This window comes from Pithys albifrons, chromosome 16, assembly GCF_047495875.1.
Source record: "Pithys albifrons albifrons isolate INPA30051 chromosome 16, PitAlb_v1, whole genome shotgun sequence".
NCBI lineage: Eukaryota > Metazoa > Chordata > Aves > Passeriformes > Thamnophilidae > Pithys > Pithys albifrons.
The window spans coordinates 305116-327469 of record NC_092473.1 but is presented as its reverse complement, the minus strand read 5'-3'; the positions used below and the strand labels follow the sequence as shown (position 1 = coordinate 327469).

At 43.5% G+C, this 22354-nt stretch overlaps 1 protein-coding gene across 1 annotated transcript in view; it reads right to left on the bottom strand.

The window, feature by feature from the left end:
• DNAAF8 (dynein axonemal assembly factor 8) overlaps nt 1–22354 on the bottom strand; it is a 103280-nt gene that overhangs the window by 9857 nt on the left and 71069 nt on the right. The window contains 9 exon segments of the mRNA XM_071571512.1: nt 907–1124; nt 3170–3290; nt 4268–4362; nt 7998–8193; nt 14006–14175; nt 16158–16211; nt 17684–17765; nt 19381–19697; nt 20928–21122. Of these exon segments, the coding sequence (XP_071427613.1) occupies nt 907–1124; nt 3170–3290; nt 4268–4362; nt 7998–8193; nt 14006–14175; nt 16158–16211; nt 17684–17765; nt 19381–19697; nt 20928–21122 (1448 nt within the window).

Genomic DNA, 22354 nt, shown 5'->3' with positions numbered 1-22354 from the left:
GCAGGGACACCTTCCACTACACCAGGTTGCTCCAAGCCCTGTTCAACCTGGTCTTGGAGACTTCCAGGAGTGGAGCAATCACAGTTTCTCTGGACTACCTGCGCCAGGGCCTTTCCACCCTCACAGGGAACAATTTCTTTCCAATATCCCACCTAACCCTGCCCTCTGGCAGTGGGAAGCCATTCCCTCTTTTCTTGTCACTCCAGACCCTTGCAAATAGTCTCTCTCCATCTTTCCTATAGGTTCCCTTCAGGTCCTGGGAGGCCACAATTAGGTCACCCCAAAGCTTTCCCCTCTCCAGCCTGAACAATCCCAATTCTCTCAGCTTTTCCTCACAGCAGAGCTGCTCTACCCCTCTGATCATCTTGCTACCTCCCCTGGACTTGCTCCAACTGGTCCATGTCCTTCCTGTGCTGGGGATCCCAGAGCTGGCTGCAGCACTGCAGGTGGAAAACCCCTGCCTAGGACTCCAGGGCAAAGTCCAAAAAGTGAAAGGGTTGTTCAGCATTGTAGTAGAGGATTAATGGGATGTGATTAGAGAAAGAGAAGGAGAAACTGTATTTATATGAAGAAACAAGGCAGGATACAGCAGCAGAACATACATAATAGTGCACCAATGGGTGAATGGATTTAAATGTTAAAAAAATGGATGGGCTGTTGCCATTACGGATACATTCACATGTAATGATGTTGCAATTGGGGTCAGTGAGCCAGCAGGGATACAGGAACACCAGGAAGGGACACTGCATATGTTACTTACCAGGGGTGTCAGAGCCCAGAGGCAGTGCTGGAACACTGCTACCTAAGCAAGTTTGCTCAGAGCAAACAGCCAGCTTAGCACAGCAGGGCATTAAAAGGCTCTTCTTTTGTGCCAAGCAAGCAAAGCCCAACTCCAGTGTTCCATACCTTTGCTGCCACACTGCCCTTGACCCTGCTGAGTGTCTCAGAGAGGCAGAGAGCCTGTGGTGTGTCCAGCACAGCAAGATGAGCTCTGTTCACTGTGAAACCTCTGCCAAGGAGCTCATCCAGTAGGTCCACATAAGGTGGGGGCTCTGAACCCTGGAGGATTGTCCTGGGCAACACGAGGCAAGTGGTTTGGCAGAGAGTATCCAGCAATGGCTGACCTGATGGGAGAAGATCAAAACATTTATTTGATATTCCCCCTCTCTAAGTGATTATTCCCTGTGACGGGCACAGAAGTGGGAAGTCAGAGGCACTCAGGGTTATGATGTGCTTTGGGATGCTCATCCCAAACTGCTGGACTGCTGCTGCCTTTGTATCTCTGTCTGGAGATCACAAGACAGCAGTACTGACCCCATTTCAGGAGTCAGACAAGGACAACTGCTGCTTTGCTACAGGAGATACTATTCCATTTCATTTTTTACAAGCAAAGAAATCTGTTAATCCAGCTGCTTTTATAATCCCTAACGTAATTCTGCTCAGCAGACGTAATGCATCTCATATTTTCCTCATGATAAATCTGTCTTCCCATTAGGCAGCAGCTTAGTGATAATTATTTGCTGGAAGGAGGTTTCCTTGTGTGCAAGAGCTTCCTCTAGTGTTCAAGATGAGCCCAGAACGTGAGTGATGTGTCTGCCTTGCTGGAGGCACTTACTATATCCTGCCTGACAGTTCAGGGATCATGTGGACTTGCTTTTCCAGGACAGTAACTCTTTGAAATACATTTTCTGAGACAAACATCAGAGCTCTACATTGTTTCCCTTTTAGTTCTGCTTAGACATCTTCAAAGCAGAGATCCTTCTGCAGCAAGAAATTAGGGGCACATATTTTGAGATTTGTTTCCAACACTGGGCTGTGCAAAGCCTGCAGAATACCTGTGCTCATTCCACAATAAGCTATTTTAATTTAATTTTCCGCAATCTCTTCTAAAAATCAGGAAGGGCTTCAGTCACAGCAGGCCTGTGCTACAGGCCCAGTCCTTTCCCATTGTGCAGTAAGATGATGAAGAAACACCAAAAAACAAATACTCAGGAAAAGTCCTCCTTCAGAGACCCCCTACCCAAAGTGACAGCTCTACTGTCTTTAGGGCAGAGGCCTTGACTTACAACCCACTCCCTACACTTCTACATGTGTTGCCTTGTGCACCTCCTGATATGGGACAAAGGCCACAAAGCCCTGTGTCAGGAAGGGTTTAAGGAGAGATGTGATGGTCTGTAATTCTGTAGCACTTTTATCGTACTCATGTCTCAGTCCACAACAATCCTGTGGGTCCCATTGCTGGGATTAAGGACCACAAAGATCAGGTACAGCACAGGACCGTTGTCTGAGGTGCCCACACCAGTCACACCAGAACTGAAGCCACAGGAAGGAGAATGACCTGGTTCCAAACAAGTCTGTTCCCCAGTGAACATTGCAAAGATGCTTTACCTGATCACCGCTTGTTTATAGAGGCCTGGGGCATCAACCCACAACATCCCAACACAGAAGCATCCCTCTTTATTAGTGACAGCTCCTGACCTGGATGATGCTGTATCCCAGCAGTGTTTACACTTGTCTATCAAATGAAATCAACAGCAAAGCCCAAGAGAAGCTGCTGCATCCAAGGGAACCAACAGCCTTGATGAGGCTTCAGCTTCAAATCAAAGCCAGCCTACCAATAGCTGGGAGCCATTTTGAGCTGGCAGCTGCTCAGCAGCAGTGGGAACTGAATGAGCTCTCAGTCCAGTTCCTGAGAGTTAGATGGTCATGCTGCCAGCAGCACTCCCTGCATAAGTTGTTATCCATCTACTCGAAGAACAGAAGGTCTCACCACTGTCCAGCCCTCCAGTGTCCTGGTGTCCTGCCTTTTCCAGGGAAGCTCTGAGTGGACATACAAACCACCGTGGCCAAGGTGGTGCTGAGACACCTTGTGAAAGTTCAGGAGAGGAACATGTGCTGCTGCATCCACCAGCTATGTTGACAGCACTTGTTCTGCTGCTGCTGTGAAGGTCAGCTCTATATTTAACCCCTAAAGCACTGGCAGTGCACAGCGCTGGCAGATAAACAGTTAAATTGCTGCACTTCCCTGGAGCTGTTCTTTGCAGCTCAGGGCTGTCTCTCCCTTCTGAAAGGACATCAATACCAACCCTTGCTGCCACCAGATGGTTTGTCTTTCTGTCCAATTAATCAATAGCAGTCCCAATCTATAACAAGAGTAACATTTCCTTACCAGGACTGCATGGCTGCTCAGAGTTCAGAACATTGGGTTTTCTTCATGGCTCACAGTTTAGAATCTTGTCCTCCTTGCTGATTTCCAGACTGAATATGGGGTCACGTGTCGAGTTATAGATCTGCAGGAGGGAAGTGGGGGGGGAGAGAGAAGCAACTCGTGTGAACACCATTATCTAATCAGGAGGGGTAACACTTCTGAAGGATTGATTCAGGCAAGCTGTGAAGCTTTTGCTGCTGTTGTGTACTTCAGTAATTTCCAGCCCAGAAAATACCTGCTTGTCTGGAGATACAAGAACATTTTGCATGCCTTCTTCCTCTTAATTGAGGCATAATTCAGTACAGCATCTTACTGTCCTTTTAAAGGTCCTGTATCCAGACATCTTCCTAAGGGCTCTGCTCCTAACTTTTCCAGGTCAGAAACCTGTGAGAGTCCGGCAGCTTTACCCAGTGCCACACTGGGGTGTAGCAGCTCCCTCCTGTCTCTGAATGAAGTAGCACATACAAGTGTCCTAGCACAGCACTGATGCCCTGGACTGATCTGCACAGGAAGAGCAGCCACAATAGTGAAGCCTATTACAGACAGGGCCAGCAGCATCCAGCTCCAGAACTAATCTTCTTAGACTACTGCTGAGCCATGGCAAGGCTCAAACATTTCCATCCCTCCATCATCAACCATCCCACCTCATCTCCATTCCTGAATGACACAAAGCTGATACAAAACAGCCCCTGGGTCATTTGTGCCTTAGCACTCACGGATGATGCTGCTATCCCTGCCCAAAGCAAATACCCCCCTTCCAAAGCAATGTTGACGATCTGGGAGCTTTGCTCCTGAAACACTGAGCCCTCCTGAATTTCCAGCACAGCATTCTGAACAAACAGATCTGAACCAGCTCTTCTCCACCAAGGCTGTCTGGGTCAATACAGAGGGAGCACAGTGTGGTAGGAATATCCATAGAAGAAGGAAAACTCAGCAGCTGGTAAAACATATCAAAAGCAGCATTATCTAAAGCATAACAGGAAAGAAGTCATGGGATAGCAGAGCCAAAGACACTACTCTGACACAGCAGGAAAAAGCCCAGGAAAGGGCAGATCCTACCTCTTCCTCCTCCAATGTCTGACACTCAGCACAGCACAGCCCTTCTGGGAAAAACAGCTTCATATCCCGGACAGCCATTTGATAGGATTTGGAGCCTGAGAGATAAATAAAACAAGAAGATTCTCTCAGGCCATGAATTAAACATCTCTAGACTCACACTCATCTTTTGGAGAGATTGATGATGTGCAACTTACTGAAGTAATTGCTTTAAAGGCCAGATGTTCTGTACAGTAATAGCAAACATTTAAACCCATTATATTTAGAATAGTTTCATTGCCTCCTTGGTATTTTGATTCTGTCCTATTATCACTTAGCAGCTTCTTCATGTAAACAAGATTCTTCCTATTTCCTAAGAGTGTAGCCAAGGGAATCGTTAAGGAGCCTGTGAAACTCTTCAATATCAGCTCTAAATCCCATTGTTGTTCCTTTGCTTCTGGATCACATCAGGTTGATCTTATCAAAGGAAAAGAGCAACTAGTTAGAAAAATAAATGTGCTTAGTAACAACAATACAGCTCCCAAATAGGCTGGGGGCTCTGATTGACCACAGAAATCAGAATTAGCATGAGGCATTGCTGATGGCAGTGTATTTTCTGTTAACTTAGGGTTAAAAAAAATGAATTAAGACTTGAACAGTACACAGAAATGATGTGAGAATGTTGTAAGGAATGGAGAATTATCTGAAGAGTTAAAGCTAAAAGGCCTTGGCTTGTTTGACCCAACATGACCCAAAGCTGAGAAGCAATTTGATTTCTGATAAACATTCCAGGGTAAAAAAGGTCAGAGGCATAAAAAGAACTATTTTAAGTCCAGATAATGGCACAAGAACAAATGGGCACAAAGTGTATGTGACTATATTTAAGGTTGAAAATGTAAGAAGATTTTTAGCTATCAGAGCAGCAGAGAAACTCTGTGACAACCAGCCAAATAGGGTGGATGCTTCTGAAAGGGAATGTGTGATGGGCTGTCTGTGAGGGAATTCACTGAACTCAGTGACTTGAGAGGTCCCTCCAGGCTTAGCAGCTGAGTATTTCCCTATAAAGCACTAGCATTATAAAGCACTACTCAATGTTTTGAGATTGGTGGGTGGAAAATTATTAGAGAGGGAAAAGCTATTACTGTATAATTGGAGTCCACGTAGCTTGTCAATGTGCTGGCACAGATCCATACTCCTGGGATACAAATACACAAATATCCTCTGAAATATTCCCAACTTTGAGGCTACCCATTCAAAGAATCCCACCTGAGAGCACTCAGCCCTGTTTGAACTCCATAATTCCAGGTATTGTATTGCCAGAGCCCTTAACGCAGCAGATCACAATTCTAAGGTTATATAAGTCAGCTGTGTATGAGCTGTGCTGGATCCTTTATGTACTTTCCATGTTTAAATCACTGATGCAATTAGAGGACACAAATGCTCCCAAAGTGAGCAACACTTTACTCTTGCTTTGCTCAAGGTATAAGACAGTGTAAGGTGCACACACATAAGAGATCTTTGGATGCAAGAAAAAGCACTATACAATGACACTGCAGGCTTCAGAAGAGATGAGAGAAGGGCAGGTTTAACTCTGCAGCTGAGCCTCAGACTATGAAAGCTGCATTACCCGGTTCAACGGTCTCCCTGGAACCTGGTCTTCATAAAATTGAATTTCCGCAGTCACTTTGGGAGGAAACAGCAAGAATTCACTCTGCTTCATGCATTAACTAAAGTTCTTCCTCAGCAGGAGCAAAACTGAGCAAGCATAGTATTCCCTCCTAGGAAAGGAAGATGGTCTTACAGTCTGCCAGATTATCCATGGAAAGTTCTCCCTGCTTAATCCGTAGGTAAATGTTTCACCTGTATTTAACGACAAGCTCTTGGAGGTACAAGGGTTTAGGAACACTCCTTTCCTTGTGGATAAACTCTTCCCTGGCAGAGCAGCTGGATCAGACTCATCAGTTAGCTACAGCTAAATCCATTTTTCTGGAATGTGTGCCAGGATGGCTTTGTACATAATGCTCATAGTCTGGGCTCAGAGAGCAGGTGGCAGCTCAGCTCTGTGCTCAGCCCAGACTTAAAAGGTGACTTCAGATCCCAGCACAGAGACCTGAAGGGAATCCTGAAGCAGAACATCTGAGGGTTTCTCAAACACAGTGAGCTACCTGTGACTCCCAACCAAATAGGATGAGACTCAGCCTCTCTAATTAATATAGTCATCTTTCACTGAGTTATGCTGGGGATGCTCTAACTATAGCAGGTTTCTGAAGTTTGGGGTATATATTACCCATTCTTAGTCATGACTGAGGACTTCTCAGTCTCAAGGCAGCTTGGACAGACAAACCACTGACCCTGAGATTAGCTCAGTTGGTTAAAACTTACTTGTAATAATGCCAAGGTCATGGGTTCAATCCTGTGTGTGGGCCATTGATTTAAGAGTGGGACTTAATGATCCTTGTGGGTTCCTTCTAACTCAGAATAGTCTGTGATTCTGTGGGATTAACCTTAAGAGCAAAAGAAGCAGGGGCTGATAATAGAAAAGTATTGGGTAAGGAGCCCTTATCACTCTTTTTGTGTAGGTAGGTCCTGCTCTTCAATCACTCCCACAGATGAAATCCCATGGGATCATGGTGAGAGAGTTCTCTTGGCTCAGTCTTGGTCCTCCAGATTCCAATCTGATAAAAGAAGGTTCTGCATCAAGCAGTTGGTTCTCTCCTTCAGGCTGTACACAGTGGTACTTCATTCTGTTGTGGTTTGACCTTGATAAAATGCCAAGTATTCACCACAGCAATGCAACCTCCCTCTGCCCCGCAAGGGAAAGGGAGAGAAAAAACCTGAAACTTAAAATGGAAAGGCTTATGTATTTACACAGAAAAGGGAAAATTCAATGCAAAATGCAATATAACACGGGCACACAAAAGCAAAAGAAACAACTCCTCACTCCCCACCAAACGGCAAAGTCCAGCACTCAGGCCACCCCACTAAGGCTCACTTCCAGAGAGGTACCCGGACAGAGGAGCTCACAATAAAAGGTTTCCTTCCCCGAGATAACACAGTGGTGAGGCAGCGGTGAGGCCCAGCCCTCCCAGAACAGCTACATCCTTCACACACACACACTGCAACATCCCAGTCTCTCTCCCTGCTGGCACATGAGCTGGGATGGTTCTGCACTCCAAGGTTGCTGACTTCATGATCTGCTCACATGCCAGCTGGAAAGAACCCTTCCCAATGGAAAACAACTGAGTTTATCTGCCATGTCAGTCAGAGAAATTTTGATCACCTCTCTGCTAGTCCTTAATGTTTTGAGATGTTACAGAAACTCAGGATCATGAGTCTTTAATTCCTCTGTGAAATCTGGTTGGAGTTGGCCAATGGGTTATGAAGACATCAGGAGGACACACACAAGCAGAGAAGAGAGACAGGTTATTGGGGATAATTACAAAATAACCAAGGCAAAATAACAAAAACATCAAGCAGGTAAGAGATCAAAGGAAATGTGTTCTGATGGAAGACAGATCTAGAGCAGTTCTGGAAAGAAACCTTTTTGGTTAAAATATTCTTCTATGAGAATATTTTATTGCTTGAGAGACACTCAGCTCAGCCACCAAGAAAACAGTGAAAGCTTTCTAGGGAATAATGGTCTCCATTGCCTGCCAAGGCTGAATCTGTAGTGACAATGCAGGAGGGAACAGTATATTATATATTTTCCAGTTACATATCTGAGCCTTTGGCTTTTTCTTTTATAAAAACCTACCGTAAAATTCATTGTTGACTGTGCTGGTGCCATACTGAGCCCTCCAGAGGCAGGGATCTAGTGCTTGGGCTAGTTTAGGATCCTCTGGTCCCAGGAGCTCCATTAGCTTCTTCACAGCATTTGGCCTTTGCAGACACAGCACAAGAGCAGTGCCTGAGGTGAGATAGGTACAGTGAGCCCCTAAAGCAGCAGGATCCTGAAAAGAAATAACAAAGATGGAACGGTCATAAGGAACAGTGTTGGAAAGCACTGGTTACATCCCAGCTTTCCTTTGGCTAGGAAAAGTTGGAAGTAAGCAGATCTGCCACTACTTCCTGCTTTCCGTCCTCTTTAAGACACATTGGTGGTCTCTGCAGACACAGCTTCAAAATACACACCACAGACACCAAGCAGTACTTGTAATATCCACCAGGTTGCAGGAGTTCTAATTCCTTTGGCATGAAGGAACTTGTACAGATTGGGTGGGAGCACGAACACAAAGCAGTATCACCAGGGTCATAATTGCTCTAAGATAATGAGCCCCATTTAATTCTTCAGCCAATATAAAATGATGGACTACAACAGCAAAACTTTTCCTTTTGAATTCATGAAAGGCAGGACTCCCACCACATACCCTGCTGATGGAGTCTGGCTTCTCCTGGAGGATGGTAGAATTCCAGACAAGAGTTAGGATGAGGACTACAGAGATTAAAAGTAGGAGGGTCAGAACAGGGGCTGCAAGAAAACATTTGCCCTCCTGGCTTTGCCAGTGATGCTGTGATTTTATAGTGCTTTTTCTTGCACCCAAAATTTCTGTGCTCCATACCAAATTTTTCCACTTTTGATTTTCCATGCGTAGTCAGTTCAGCCTGTGACCACTCCTGAGCAGAACTATTCCTCTTGTAGCTGTGCTGGTCACAACACCCTGGGACCTTATTTTGAAAAGTGGAAATGCCAACTAGCAACCACTGTACTGGTGAGAGGAATCTGCTTTGAGTGCTGGAGACAGACAACGATGGAGAAGCACAGGGAAAGGCAGCAAGTGCTGGCGGCAGGAGGACACCATGAGCAACAGAGAGCTTGTGGCCTCATTGACTGCTTTAACCAAGGAAAACCTTAGAAAGCTAGGCTTGTTGCAGCTGTCTGGGTTGAGCACAAGGTCAGGGTGCCCAAAGCAGCTGCAGCCTTCCTCCTTCTGCCCCTTTATCTGAGTAAAGTGTCAGGAGTACCCAGCTCTGCCTCCTCCATCTGAATAGAGTGGCAGGAGCCCCAGCTCTGCCTGAACCCCAGAGTATGACAGCCAGCACTGGGTGTTCTCTACACCTTACAAACAAGGGCATTTCCAGTTCTCTGCCTGAACCAACTCACGGTTATTTACTTTTTTTCTAATTTTGGAGGAAATAAAAAGAGGAAGGGAAAAACCCCCATAATTTGATTCAGCTGAATCACATAATTCACAGAGGTTTTAATTCCCCTATTTTTTAATCTTCTAAAAGCACCAGAGGATAGCAATTCTCTAGATAAAACATTTCCAAAAGCAAATTCTATAATTTCATTTAAAAATATGGAGATAAAACACTTCAAGGCCTCTTCTGCTTTTCTATCACGTGAAACCATTCACTGACTTTGACCCAAATCTTCTTGCACTTGTCTTCCTCCTAAACTGCATCTCTAAGAAGTAGGTTATCAATTGAAAACAATGAGCTCAAGCCTGATATTCTTCCCTCTATTTGCAAAGGCAAAACGAACCATGAGAAAGCCCCCCTGTTCTTAAATTGGTGAGTTCTGTAAGGGATTGGATGTGGTATTTGTCAATCCTCCTGCCCCATGGGCAAAGGATTGTATCTCCAGTGATGAGAGCTCTTATTGGACAAGGATGAAGAATTTCAGCATGTCACACTGTACTGCAAAATTGTGACATTCATCCAGGTCTGCATAATACAAAATAATCCCTTCATGCTTGAAAATAGTTGTTAGTTAAAAAGAAATGTGTATAATTACTTTTCTATGGGTTTTCTCATTGAGGGATGAAAACCAGTGATGATTTTCATGATTCCAAAAGGATTGTTGGAACATAACATTCGTCCACATCAGAAAATGTTCAGTTTCAGTTAAACAGGCCAGAGTAAATGAAGTGATGTTGTTCCAGAGCATCTAAACAGTGATTTTACATCTACATAACAAAACTCTTCTGTTTCTTGTCTTTCAGTTGTTCCCCAGCAAATCCAGGGATGGAGTTAAAGACAATGTTGTTTCCACTTATCAGTGTGTGCTGGTTTAAAGGTGAACCAGCAGGGGAAATGAACTCACCACGAGAGAGATTATAAGTCAGAGGCTAAAATTTAACAATAATATTACAAGAAATACACTGACACAAAGGGAAATTGCTTTCAACTCACAAAACCCAGCAGTATAACCCAGTGTCCTGGGGCACAAACCCAAAGCCCTTGTGCTGAGACCCATGTGGTTCCCCCAAGTCCAAAGCAAAAGGAAGTGGAAAACCTGTTGGTGCAGGTGATGGCTGTAAGTCTGGTCGAGAGTGGCAGTTGTAATCTGGTCAAGAGTAGTGGTCTGCTCCTGTCAAGGTCCTGCTGCTCCTCTGGATCCGACAAGAAGCTCCTGAGGTCTTCTTACCCACCACTTATGTACCCTCAGGGAGCACCCAGTCCCTCCCCCAGGGCGGGGACTCACACAATGGGTGATTAACTCTGGGAGCCAGGGGGTATTGTTGAACGGTTGATGGCCCATTAGCAGCCACCCCTCGCCCCCCCCCCAGCTGGGTGTGAAGGTGCCAATGACTCCCTGGGCAGCTGCTGCTAATGGTCCATTGTCTTTGGGAAATGAATAGAGGGGGTAGAATACATAGCATTGATCACCCACACACACTGATAACTGGTCCCACCTGCTAAACTAGGACAAGTGAGTAGAGGTGACTCTTCCCTTCTGATACAGCTCCTCACATCTGCCCCAGACTCTGCCAGTCCAGTGCTGCCTTTACTACAATCCCCCTTTTCCCATCCACCTTTATTTCCATTGCATCATCTCCAAGCCATGTCCTTGTGGATCCCTGAGCAGCTGTGGAGAGGTTGCACATATGCAGCTGCCTCGAATTCAGTGAGCAATTTTGTTGAGAGGAAGTTCCAGCTGTGCCCAGGCTTGGGAGGATAACAGGATTAACAAGCAGCAGAATTATCCTTCTGCCTTTACTGCTGGAATCACAAGACAGGGTTGGGAGGGAAAGGCTGAGTATTGAGTCCCAGTGACCTGTTACTGCAGGCAATCAGATCAGGTAATCAGATCCCTCAAAGCAGGATCAGGTCCCACTGTAAAAATGAAGCTAAAGCTGCCAGTGTCCACAGGGATGGATCTGCTGGATAAGCACTGAAAGGAGATTCAGCCTCCAAGGGCAGAATCCCCCCTGGGAGCAGGTGCTTCTCACTGCCTGAACACCATCAGGTCATGCCAAAAACTGGGAAAACAATGTCAGCTCTGTTTACCTGACCTTTATTTTTTATAAGCATTAATAAACTTCAGATAAAACATATTGTTATGGGTCCTGTGATTCGATAACCTCAGCAAAGAACAGAGCAATCTTTTATTTATCATACGCCAAAGGCCACTGCTGCTTTGGAGCTCAGTGTCAGTATTTAAGTTGAAAAAGCAATCACGTAGCTGAGATCTGGCTGCTGAGGATATTTGTCAAGTGCATGTAAATAATACATTAGAAAGAAAAAGGGGATGTGAGGTAGTCTGGCTTCCAGTGAATAAACCCCAAATCTGCTCACAAGAACTATGTACACATAACAAACCAGCACATCACAGAGCACCTGGGAGTTTTCTAGAGGTGGGTTTCGGATCAGGTTCCACTTGTGGAGATAAAAGCTGTGGAGAAAGTTTCTAGAAGGGGCAGAAACACTGCCTCCATCTTCTTCAATGAGACAGCTCATCATCACTGGTCTCATCCATACATATAAGTATTTCCAAGGGGTGTCAGAGGACTCTTTTCAGTGGTGCTCAGCGACAGCATGAGGAGCAACAGCCATGAATAAAACAGAGGAAGTTCCATCTCAACATGAGGAAGAACTTCTTTCCCTGGCAGTTGGCAGGGCACTGAACAGCTGCCTGGAGTGGCTGTGGAGTCTTCCTCTCTGGAGACATTCCAAACCTTCCTGTGTCACCTGTTCCACATGACCCTGCTGGGCCAGGTTGTTGGATTTTCTCCAGAGATCCCCTCCAACCCCAGCTATTCTGGGATTCTGTGACATGCCAAATTCAGCAAATTCCCCCCACATTAAGATTCTCATTTTAAAACCAGCATTGTAACCTTTTGTGTTCTGTTGTGCTGTAAACTGAGGAATAGATCACATGGATGTTGTACCCATCTAAATGCTGTATAGGAAATTCAGCTGGAAAACCAGCTTCTCCCCATAGCTGCCACTGTACCACTTACCAGCTGGATTTTCCAAATAACCCAGTCCCTGGAGCCTGCTGAGGTGTTCTGAAAATCTCCCTACTTATCCTGGGAGCTCAGCCTTTCCCAACTCTCACCAGAGAAAGATTTTCTGATGTGTTCTAAGAATGAGAAGGAGCCCCTGGAGAGCAGAGAGCATTTCCTACTGTCTGTTCTCCCTTGCCAAAGGCATACTATTCTCTCTGATTTCTCACTTTCAAAACCTGCTCTTTTTTCCATGAACAAATGCCCAATAGTCTGTAACTTTTACACCCTTTAGTCCCCAGCTCTTCAAGGAAACTAAATCTATGCTCAACAGCTTCTCTGGCATGTTGGAGAACTCCAAACCCAAGATATTTATCATGAAACAACCTCTCCTCACATTACCCCACAAGTATCTGCATTATTTCCTGAGGATATTTGGATTTTTTTGAGATGTTTTCTGTTTCAGATGATTAAAAAAGCGTTTTGTATTTAGTTCTGTGATTAAAAAACATATTGGAAAGCACATCCCCATCAACTCTAACAGCCACTATATCCCTCTTAGCAACATAAATATTTAAAAATCAAATGCTTGTGCTCACTACTATCATGTAGAAAGTATTAGGTATTAATTGTTCCATAGCACTGCCCTGGCAGGTTTCTGTTTTCTTCTGGAAGCCTCTATCAAGAATTTCTACAAGACAGTGCTATAAACTTGCCCAGCTTAACCCAAGAGTAGCATCAAGTACAAAGCTCTGTTTTCTCTAAAGTTAATTTGTTACAGGTCTTCATGAAAGCAAAAAAATAACACATATTTTTTTCCCCACGGAAATTTAAAAAAAAATCTAATTCAACTCAAATGCCCAGTGGCCCAGTGTTGAGTTTCCAGTCTTTCCCAACAACTTTACTCTCAGGATACATCCAGTTGAGGAAAAAGTAATTTCTAATAGTATAAAGAGTAGAAACACACCTATTTTTAGGTAATGAACCCCCATAATGCCTCAAGACTTAAGAAGCCTTTTTCTTGTCTTTTAGACCTTAGCAATGACAATTTTCCCTCTTTTCAGGTCATTTCTACAGAGCTGCTCACAGGCTCCTGGAACAGGGATTAAGTTGTGTCTCTAATGTAATCTAAGGTAACAGTGTTCCAGAGATCCATATTCCCTGACAGTGCAATGAGTGTTTCTCAGGTTTAAACACATGGAATAAAACCAGGCACACGTGCAGATATATGCCCTACCTGGAATGACCCTGGAGAAGGAAAACACCTACTTGGCAGGTAAAGAGTCAGCCTTGTAAATTAGCAGCTGAACAGATTTCTGGGAGGTCTGTATTCCTCATATCCTCCAAAGTTTCATTTAGGAGAAACCAGGTTTGCTTCTTTATGGCATGTGATAAAAGAAACCCTGAGCTTGTCAGCTCTCTTTGTGCTGATAAGGTACAGATCTGATTGTTCTGTGGAGCTCAATTCCAGCAACACCTCTGAAATCCCGGGTGGGAATTGCTGGCTTTTCCAGGAATGGATTATTCACCAGCTGACATATTTCCCCACTCGAAAGCTCAGTGGAGCCACAGATCTACCAGACTCTGAACCGACCTGTTTCACTTCAGAAGGAAGGAGTCCCAGAGCAGTGGCCGGTTCCAGGTTTATGTGTTTCATTCCGACCACGGTGAATTTTTCCAGGTGTAGATTTCGGAGTATCCTTGCAAGATTCTGGCTCCAGACACCAGGTTTGATGAGCAGCACTGTGCAGAGAACCTGAGCTCCTGGAACAAAGCAGTGCCGTGAAACACACAGCAGGATTTGTTTCCTAGCCTGGACAGACATCTGGAGATGAGGGTTATGGAAAATCTGGCACAAAGTTCATAAAAATGTGAGCAAAACAAGCCCATAAAGACCCCTGTGCATCTATGATTATCTATCTATCTATCTGTCTGTCTATCTATCTATCTATCTATCTATCTATCTATCTATCTATCTATCTATCTATCTATTCTTTTGTTTGATTTTTAGTTTAAAAATACATCTGAAACAGTCTAGGGTTAGAGATTTTCCCCCCAGGAAATCTGCTTCAAGCCCCAAAAGTTTACATGGCAGGTCTGTAGGATAAGACTCAAACCTTCCTATTATAAATGAATCGTAAGAAGGATAAAATATTCTCTTCTACATTTTTCATGTGAACTGTAGTGATTATGTGATGTAATCCTTAAGGCAGCTATTAAACTCTTATGCCCATGTTCTGTATCTCTGTTAGAGCTCTGTTTCAGAGAGGCACTAATAAGCCTGACAGGTTCCAATTAATGTCATGAACGTTAATGTTGTAAATAGAATTGTGTTTACCAAAACTGATGTTTCAGTAAAAACTTTCTACTTCTGACAAAGCTCTCCCAGCAGAGCCGCAGCACCATGAGAAGCAGAAAACAAACCAGACCAAGACAACTTTGCTGTCTGATGGTAGAAAATGGATGTAAAGGCAGAAAATACATAAATACCATTTTTAATGACAGCATTTTCCAGCTTTGTTTTGCTAAAGTTCTTACAACTAGGAGTATAGTTAATGCTTTATCCTAATAACATCTTTCAAAGATTTAGTGGCAACTGTTGTGTCAGAACAAGTCTGTGAGGCCCAGGAACTGCTGGTACTTAACCATGTCCATCAGCATGAAGGAGGTGACAGTCCTACAAGCCTGCTAAAACTGATCCAAGATTGTCTGTTTGTGTACAAAATATGTAATTTTATGTTTCCTATACACCCTGCTACTAATTATACAGATGTGAATGCAATGAAGCATCAACAAGGCTACCTGTAATTGAATGCTGTTATTTTCAGATGGCAAGAAACGAGATTTATGGCAGTGAAACACGGGATTAAAAGTAAAAAGCAAGATTCCTGCCTCCCCACTGGAGATGGAAGCTTAACCCTTGTCATGCAGGGAGCCCTCCTACTAAAGATGTGCTATTTCCTTCCCATCATTCTTGAACAGAAAGGTTTAAATGCCATAGCAACAGCCTGCAAGTGAAGAAAGCTGCTGGGATTTACTGAGCTGCTGGGATCCAGCTCAGCAATCTCCATGTTACTCAAGGGCTCATTGGCCTCCAGGTGTTTCACTCACCATCTGCCACATTTCTTGGGCAAATATTCTCATTCTTGTGCTTATGTGAATCACTACACGCTGCATGTGCATGGGCTTTAAGTGCCTCATGTCACTTTGCCAGCTTGGTTTGGTCAAAGACAAGTGTTGAAAACAGATGGGACACCTTGTCACTGAGAGTAGACTTCTTCTCCTCAGTGTTTATAAGTGACACGAGTTAGGGAAAATATCACTAACTATTGCAACAATTTCTGCTGATCAGGAGTTACTACAGGTACCCGTCTGGCAACCCTCAAACCTGCCTGACTGCCATCTCCAGTTCTGGCTTTTCAGTGGCCTTCCCATTTTCCTGGTCCTTATTACATTTTCTACCTTTTAATATTTTTGAGATCCATTCCTCACAGCCAATGATATATTCCCCCCAAAAACTATTACACAGGTTTTAATTTCATATAAAAAATACTGTTTATCTTAAAATAAGTGTAAACTTGAGAGAAGCGAATACCAGATTTCCTGGCATGCTTAGGAATGGGAGGTTATCACTGCCTGTATTGTAGCCTCAGGAAAATGTTGGTATAATCCTGTTGCTTATTTTGGGCTGGTACCTCCAGATTAGTCCCTACCAAACCACATCTTTCCATTTCCTCTTCTCTCACCTGTGCGCAGGTAGGTAAAGAGGGATTCTGCATGGCATCTCCAGCTCTCACCCACTGAAAAAGAGAAGCAGAGAGATTGGGGTGAGTGGTACGTGTGTTCTTGGAGAGTAACTGGAGGATGTTGCCATCATCTCTACATAATGCAGCCAAAAGTGTTATACTGGGACATGTATGGCTTGATTTCAGATGTACTGAGACACCCTGGGAGGTGTCACATTTTCCCCCTTCTCCACTAGGCCCAAGAGCAAATGCAAATACAAGTCATGTTGGTTGGTTCTTGGATACCCTTTCTGTGATTTCAGGGCGAATGGTGGTTTTCAGCCACCTTTGTGCTCCCAGTATTCCACACTCAAGTTAGAAGCCTTGTTTCCAGTGTAACTCCCAGAAGCTCAGGTGTTCTTGTTGATGTCCTCTCCTGTGCCCTTGGAAGCCAAGAATTGCTGTGGATGCCGAGTATTGAGCCCAGCTCTGCTGATAAAACCTCACTGACACTCCTCAAACAGCCAGGAATGACTGCTCCAGTGGTTCTTCACAAGAGCAGAGCAGGGTGAAAGGATCTGGTGAGTCAGAGCTTAGGACAAAAGCCTAGACAAAAATACTTCATTCAGTCTAATGTAAAACCTGCAGTGACTTGGAGAGGTGAGGAAAATTAAGGCACTTTAGGTTCATAGGAAGTGAGAAGTTATCTAGATCTAGGGCACAATGAGAAGAATCTTGCATCAGATTAATAAAAAACTTCCTTTGCCAGAGACAGGCAAGTTTTAGTCAGTGTGACATGCAGGGGAAATAACAGAAAACTACAATCTGTTCATCAAAACAGATGGGGGTATTTATTACTGTCCAAAATACATGTATTTCTATTTCCCAGGGCAACGTATCTAGAATGTACTTAGTCAAAGTGTTTTTCTTCTAATGAGGGCTCTTTTTCTTTCCGCATGTTTGTTGTTTGTTTTCCTGGAATAGTAAGAGCACAAATAGGTGGAACCAACACCCAGGTCCTTGTCTCATAACTTCTTAGCTCATGCCCTCACGGTACCACATTTTTTCCTTAGTGTTGGGGTTATGTGAAAGAATCTCTGAATTCCATGGTGAGCTGGGTGGCACTGTGATGTAAATAATAGGGAATGCCCATTCTGCTCTGATTCCTCACTCACTTGGACAATGGTGATCGACACATTTCACCTCTCTAACACATACTGAAACTCATCTTGTTTGAAATCAACATCTGAAAAGGGTTGCTAAAAACAGGCATTAATTACTGTTCCAGCCTACTTTCCACAGCAGCCCTAGACAGGTCACTCTCAGAACTGCACAGGAGAAAGGCGATCTGGTAATCCACCTTCTCCCAGCACCAAGTGGACTCATCTGGCCCTAATTTCCTGGGATTAGGATGTCTAAACAAAGGTTTACTAATGCCCTTTTAATGGCTCTAACAGAGGACAGTTATAGTTTCCTTCAATCTATTTAAGAGTATAAAAACACTTGTCTATATCCAAGAGGCAACTGGTGCATATTTCTGGTCTTACCTTCAGCCCTGGACCTCCTGCCAGGTGGTGGTTTGCATCTGTAAGAGGAAGATGTATTTTTATGGATTGACAGATGGGAAACCTTCATTGTCTGTGGGCAAGGCGTAACAAAGGCAAGTTTATTTAGCAGGGGAAATGGCAGGTGTTTGACCTCCTGGAAAATATTAAAGAGCTCTTCTCTAGCACAAAGGCCTCTCCATTCCTCCCACAACAATAAAAAAGAGGAAAAATGTAATGATCTTCCAAGAGAGATAGTGCAGGCTGCTGAAGTCATGCCTGAGCTGTGCTCCTTTGCTCCTGACAGTGGCTTTGGTGGGAAGGGCTGAAACTGCCATTACATCCTTCCTCAATAGACTGAGCTCACAGCTCTGCTTCCCTCTTATCCTGCCTCTTCATTTCAAGAGGACTTTAATCAAGGGCTGCAATGCATGAATTCTTACCATTTTATACACTAAGTTGGGACATCTGATGCCTTCTTTTCTGAAGGCCTCATCTTGCTCACAAATTTCAGAGAGAACTCCCATGTAGTTCACTGAAAAATCTAACTTTCTGTGAGACTAAACTGAGGATCTTTTCACAGACAAATGACATTTTCTTCTTTCTGTTCACTGAAGCCAATTTGTTACTCCACACTGCACAGACACGGAGTGTTTGACACTAGTGTCTAAGTTTGTGTTGACAACAAAGGACCTTTCTTCCCCAAGGAAAGATAAAGAAGGAGTTATAAATTCAAAGCATGAACACACTTTTGGAATTGCATCACTGCTCCTCAGTTCATAAGTGGTGTTACCACAATCTTGATTTCTCTCTGCTTCTAACGAATCACAGAATCACAGAAGGGTTTGGATTTGAAAGGACCTTAATGCTCATCTCGTTCCAACCTGCTGCCACAGGCAGGGACACCCTCAGAAGTTCTCAGGCTCAGAACTGTGTATCTCTGTGTGTGAGGAGACAGGCAGCCCAAAAATGGAAGTGACACGACAAAATATTTCACATTGAAAGAAAATAGTGGGAACTTGTAGTCTGCTGCTCCAAAACATCCAATATCAATAACCCCACAGTCTTCACAGTGATTTAGTTTTAAGGGGCATGGCTATACATTTTCTGCTACAGGAGCAAGTTTACTGTGCTGAAAGATAGATGCTGGCATGTATCACTGAAGCATGACAAGCTTTTGACATCAAAGGTCTCCATTCCTCTGTTCATTCTCTTTCAGGATAAAAAGTAATTCTCTAGAAATCTGCTTTCTTCAGCTCCTGCAGATTGGTCACACCTTCATCTCCCTGAGTACAGGGCAACGCCGAGGCATCAAGCCCCACAGTCAGGTGCCTACTTTAGGTAGGATTGATCTTAGCCCTGTTCTTCAGATAAAATGCATGGTGTTATTTACTGGTCCTGCCAACTGCTCTGATATCTATCCAGTACTTATGGAGCACCTTGAGATCTTCAGAAAGGGCACCAGGCCAAGCAGAGCCACATTAATTTAATAAGTCAACTAGTGGATGCCCTCAGCTGGCTCCTGCTTTCATAGCCTTCATCATAATCCAGCCAAGTACAGAATTTAGCCTCTAATTACCAAGTATTTCTGAGCCTGAGAAAACCCATAGCACTGGATTCCTTTGTCCAAGTTCAATAAATTCCCAAATGCCTTACCCCTGAGGATAATATAAACAGTAACAACATGTCTTACCAGTTACAAAATCAGCCTCTGTGAAGAAGATGGCTTGTCTGAATGTCACCTCTGGGGTCAAGGCCATTACTGCCTGAGGGAGACTTCCACTTGTGCTGAGCCTCTCCCTGAACTGTGTTAATCCCTTCAATGCACCTGCAAGAGCTTCATAGGCGTCGATCCTCCGGAGCACGCACACACGGACAGGGTTGGATATCAGAATATCCAGGCTCCTTTGCCAGTGAGTGTCTCCAACCTCAAAAGGGGTTATTTCTCTGGCTTGACATCGAGTGAGGTGGGGCAACCACTTCAGGCCTAGGAGCTCAAATCCTGAATCAAGCTCTCCTGCAAGCCAAGGGAACAGTGTTTAGCATCAGGCAGCAGCAAGTGTTTCACAGGAGCTGTGTTTTGTTTTGGAGACAAACATTTTGACTTCACACTGATTTTTTCACTTGACAAGTTCCAAAGCTGCTTTGACTCCACCACCACCCACCCAGAATGGACTGTAATGCAGACATGGAAATATACTGGGAAAACTCACAAGATACAAATGTTAGGAAATGATATTAAAGTGAAAAGAAAAAATGGGCTATCTGGGAAATCAACAGGGAGCTGCAGGGAGCAAGTGCCATGGTTTGATTAGAGATCACAGCTAATGGAGAAGAGTTGAGAGTCAGTGAGAATACACTGACAACAATGTGGTTTGGCACAGTATAATTCATAATTATAGATCATTTAGCACCTCTCAGAACATTCCACTTCAAGCAATGTTCATTATAGTAATAAACTACAACAGAATGCTGACTTGTCTCTAAAGTAGTTTAAATGTTGTTGTGTTTGTAAAATAGTTTTACTACCAATGTAGCAAAATATTTAGGGATTCGATTCATGAGTGCTGGAAGTTTCTGTCAGCTGGAATCTCACATACAGAACTTATTCAGTAGTATTTCAAGTAGTATTTCAACACAGTTTTAGGAGAGTAGGATGTGACAGTGTAAGACAGGGCCAGACTTCAGCCCTTAGTGTGTACACTTCCTATATTATTATACTTCAGTGCAACCTGCATCATGAAATTATATAGAATCATCATCCTGCCTAGGGCTTGACATCCTTCTTCATGCATGTGTGAGGATTTAACACGGCGATGGCATCGGTTTTACTCCTGTGTGCGAGGAACTGAAGCGTGAAGCATCAAAGTGTCTTGGGTCTGCTCACAAGGGATGTCAGAGGACAGAACAGAGGCTGTGACTTCCCAATTCCTGTTGCTGTGCCCCAGTTACAGCTGCCTGATTTCCCAGTACTTTGGGAGAGAAAAATGCTCTGAATTACATAAAAGCTTAGTAACCCTAAGCACATATTGGAACTAATTCGACATCTTCTTAAGAAAAGTATGGCCATTGTGATATGAAATGTGGCCTTACCCTTAACTAGTCACAATAAATTCTTCACCTCCTTAGGCAGGTGAACAAAGAAACCTGTTCTCCTTCCCCTTACCACATGATGTTTCTCCTATGATAAAAACAGCTGGCCAGGATAAATTATCCTGACCAAGTCCTCCCCAAGAGTTCAGATCACCTGCACTCTGAGACTGACTGTTGAGCCCGGGAAACAGGATCTGGTGAAGGAGCTCTCCAGCACTTTTCACAGCCTCCATTCCAACCACTGTCAGCATCACAACTTGCTCCATCCCAGGATCAGCAGCGTATGTTCGGTGGCAGAAAAAATCCAGAGGAATGTTGTGGGGCTCTGGAACTGTGCTGAGGTTTCCTCCTACCCAGGGAGATCATCAAAACAAAACTGTTACGCCACAAAACCAAATCTCAGGTCTTTTTTACTCTAAAGGAACGAATTCTTAACCAAGGAAAGGCCAGTGTTTCACTGTCTCCTTATGCTGCAGCTCAGCATGGCCAGGAAATGGCTCCTGTATGAGGAGTGTTATCACAGCAAACCCCCCCTAATTAGTCCCACTCCTTTTCTGGAATTACATTTTGCCGTGTAAAGCAAATATATTCACCTGTAATTCTGATATCCTTATTCACATCCTTAAGCAGGGTTGATAGATCTACACCGAAGTGATTTAAGGCGTCAGTTTTGGATTGATAACTGATGAATAACTTCACATGAAATCAACACCTCGTTTTGTTTTCCAGGAGATCACAGGGCACACAGCTGAGAGCTACTTTGGAGACTGCTATGACACCATGCTTGTATCCACAATTGTGCTGGGAACAGTATGAACAGTTTGATTCCATACTGTTTCACTACATAATTATTTAAGTAATTGTACTGATAGACTTTTATTTACATAGTTGTTCCTACACCTTAACATTCTATAATGCTAGAGAATGGTCAATAACATGCATTTGATGATTATTTTTCCTTATCATTTAGTGTGAATTCAGTTTTGGAAAGCAACATATTTCAACTAAAAGTCTTGATATCCAAAATTTCAAATAATTTAATTAAATAGAAGTATATTAACCTGCTGAACACATAAGAAAACACAACGTGTAGTTAGTGAAATAACCATCTGGTTACCAGTAACTCCCAGTGTACAGAACTAGTAGATTTAAGACTCTCGTACCCATGTGAGTTATAGATTTAGAGCAGAAAACCCATTTCCTTGCTGTCTGAAATCCTATCAATGTCCTAACTTTGAATGACTGAGTTACTGAAGTTAATTCAAATGTATAAACTGAAATTAAGAATATCTTGAGTAAAATTAAATTGAAAAGTGCCTTTTCTGAACCTACAGAAGAGCTAGAGCTGTCAGCATTTATCACTTCACCACATTCCAGTTTTACACACAACCACCAATTTATCTCATTTTAAATATTTTGACTTTTCATGAAACAATGGCAATAAATATGTATTGATTGGATATTAATCTTTTAACTAAATATATTAATTAAGGCATAATTGGATGTTATTATGTCACATTCAAATTATTTCTTTTTGCATGTATTTTTTAATTTGCTTTAAAAAGTATTTTCATTTTCCTT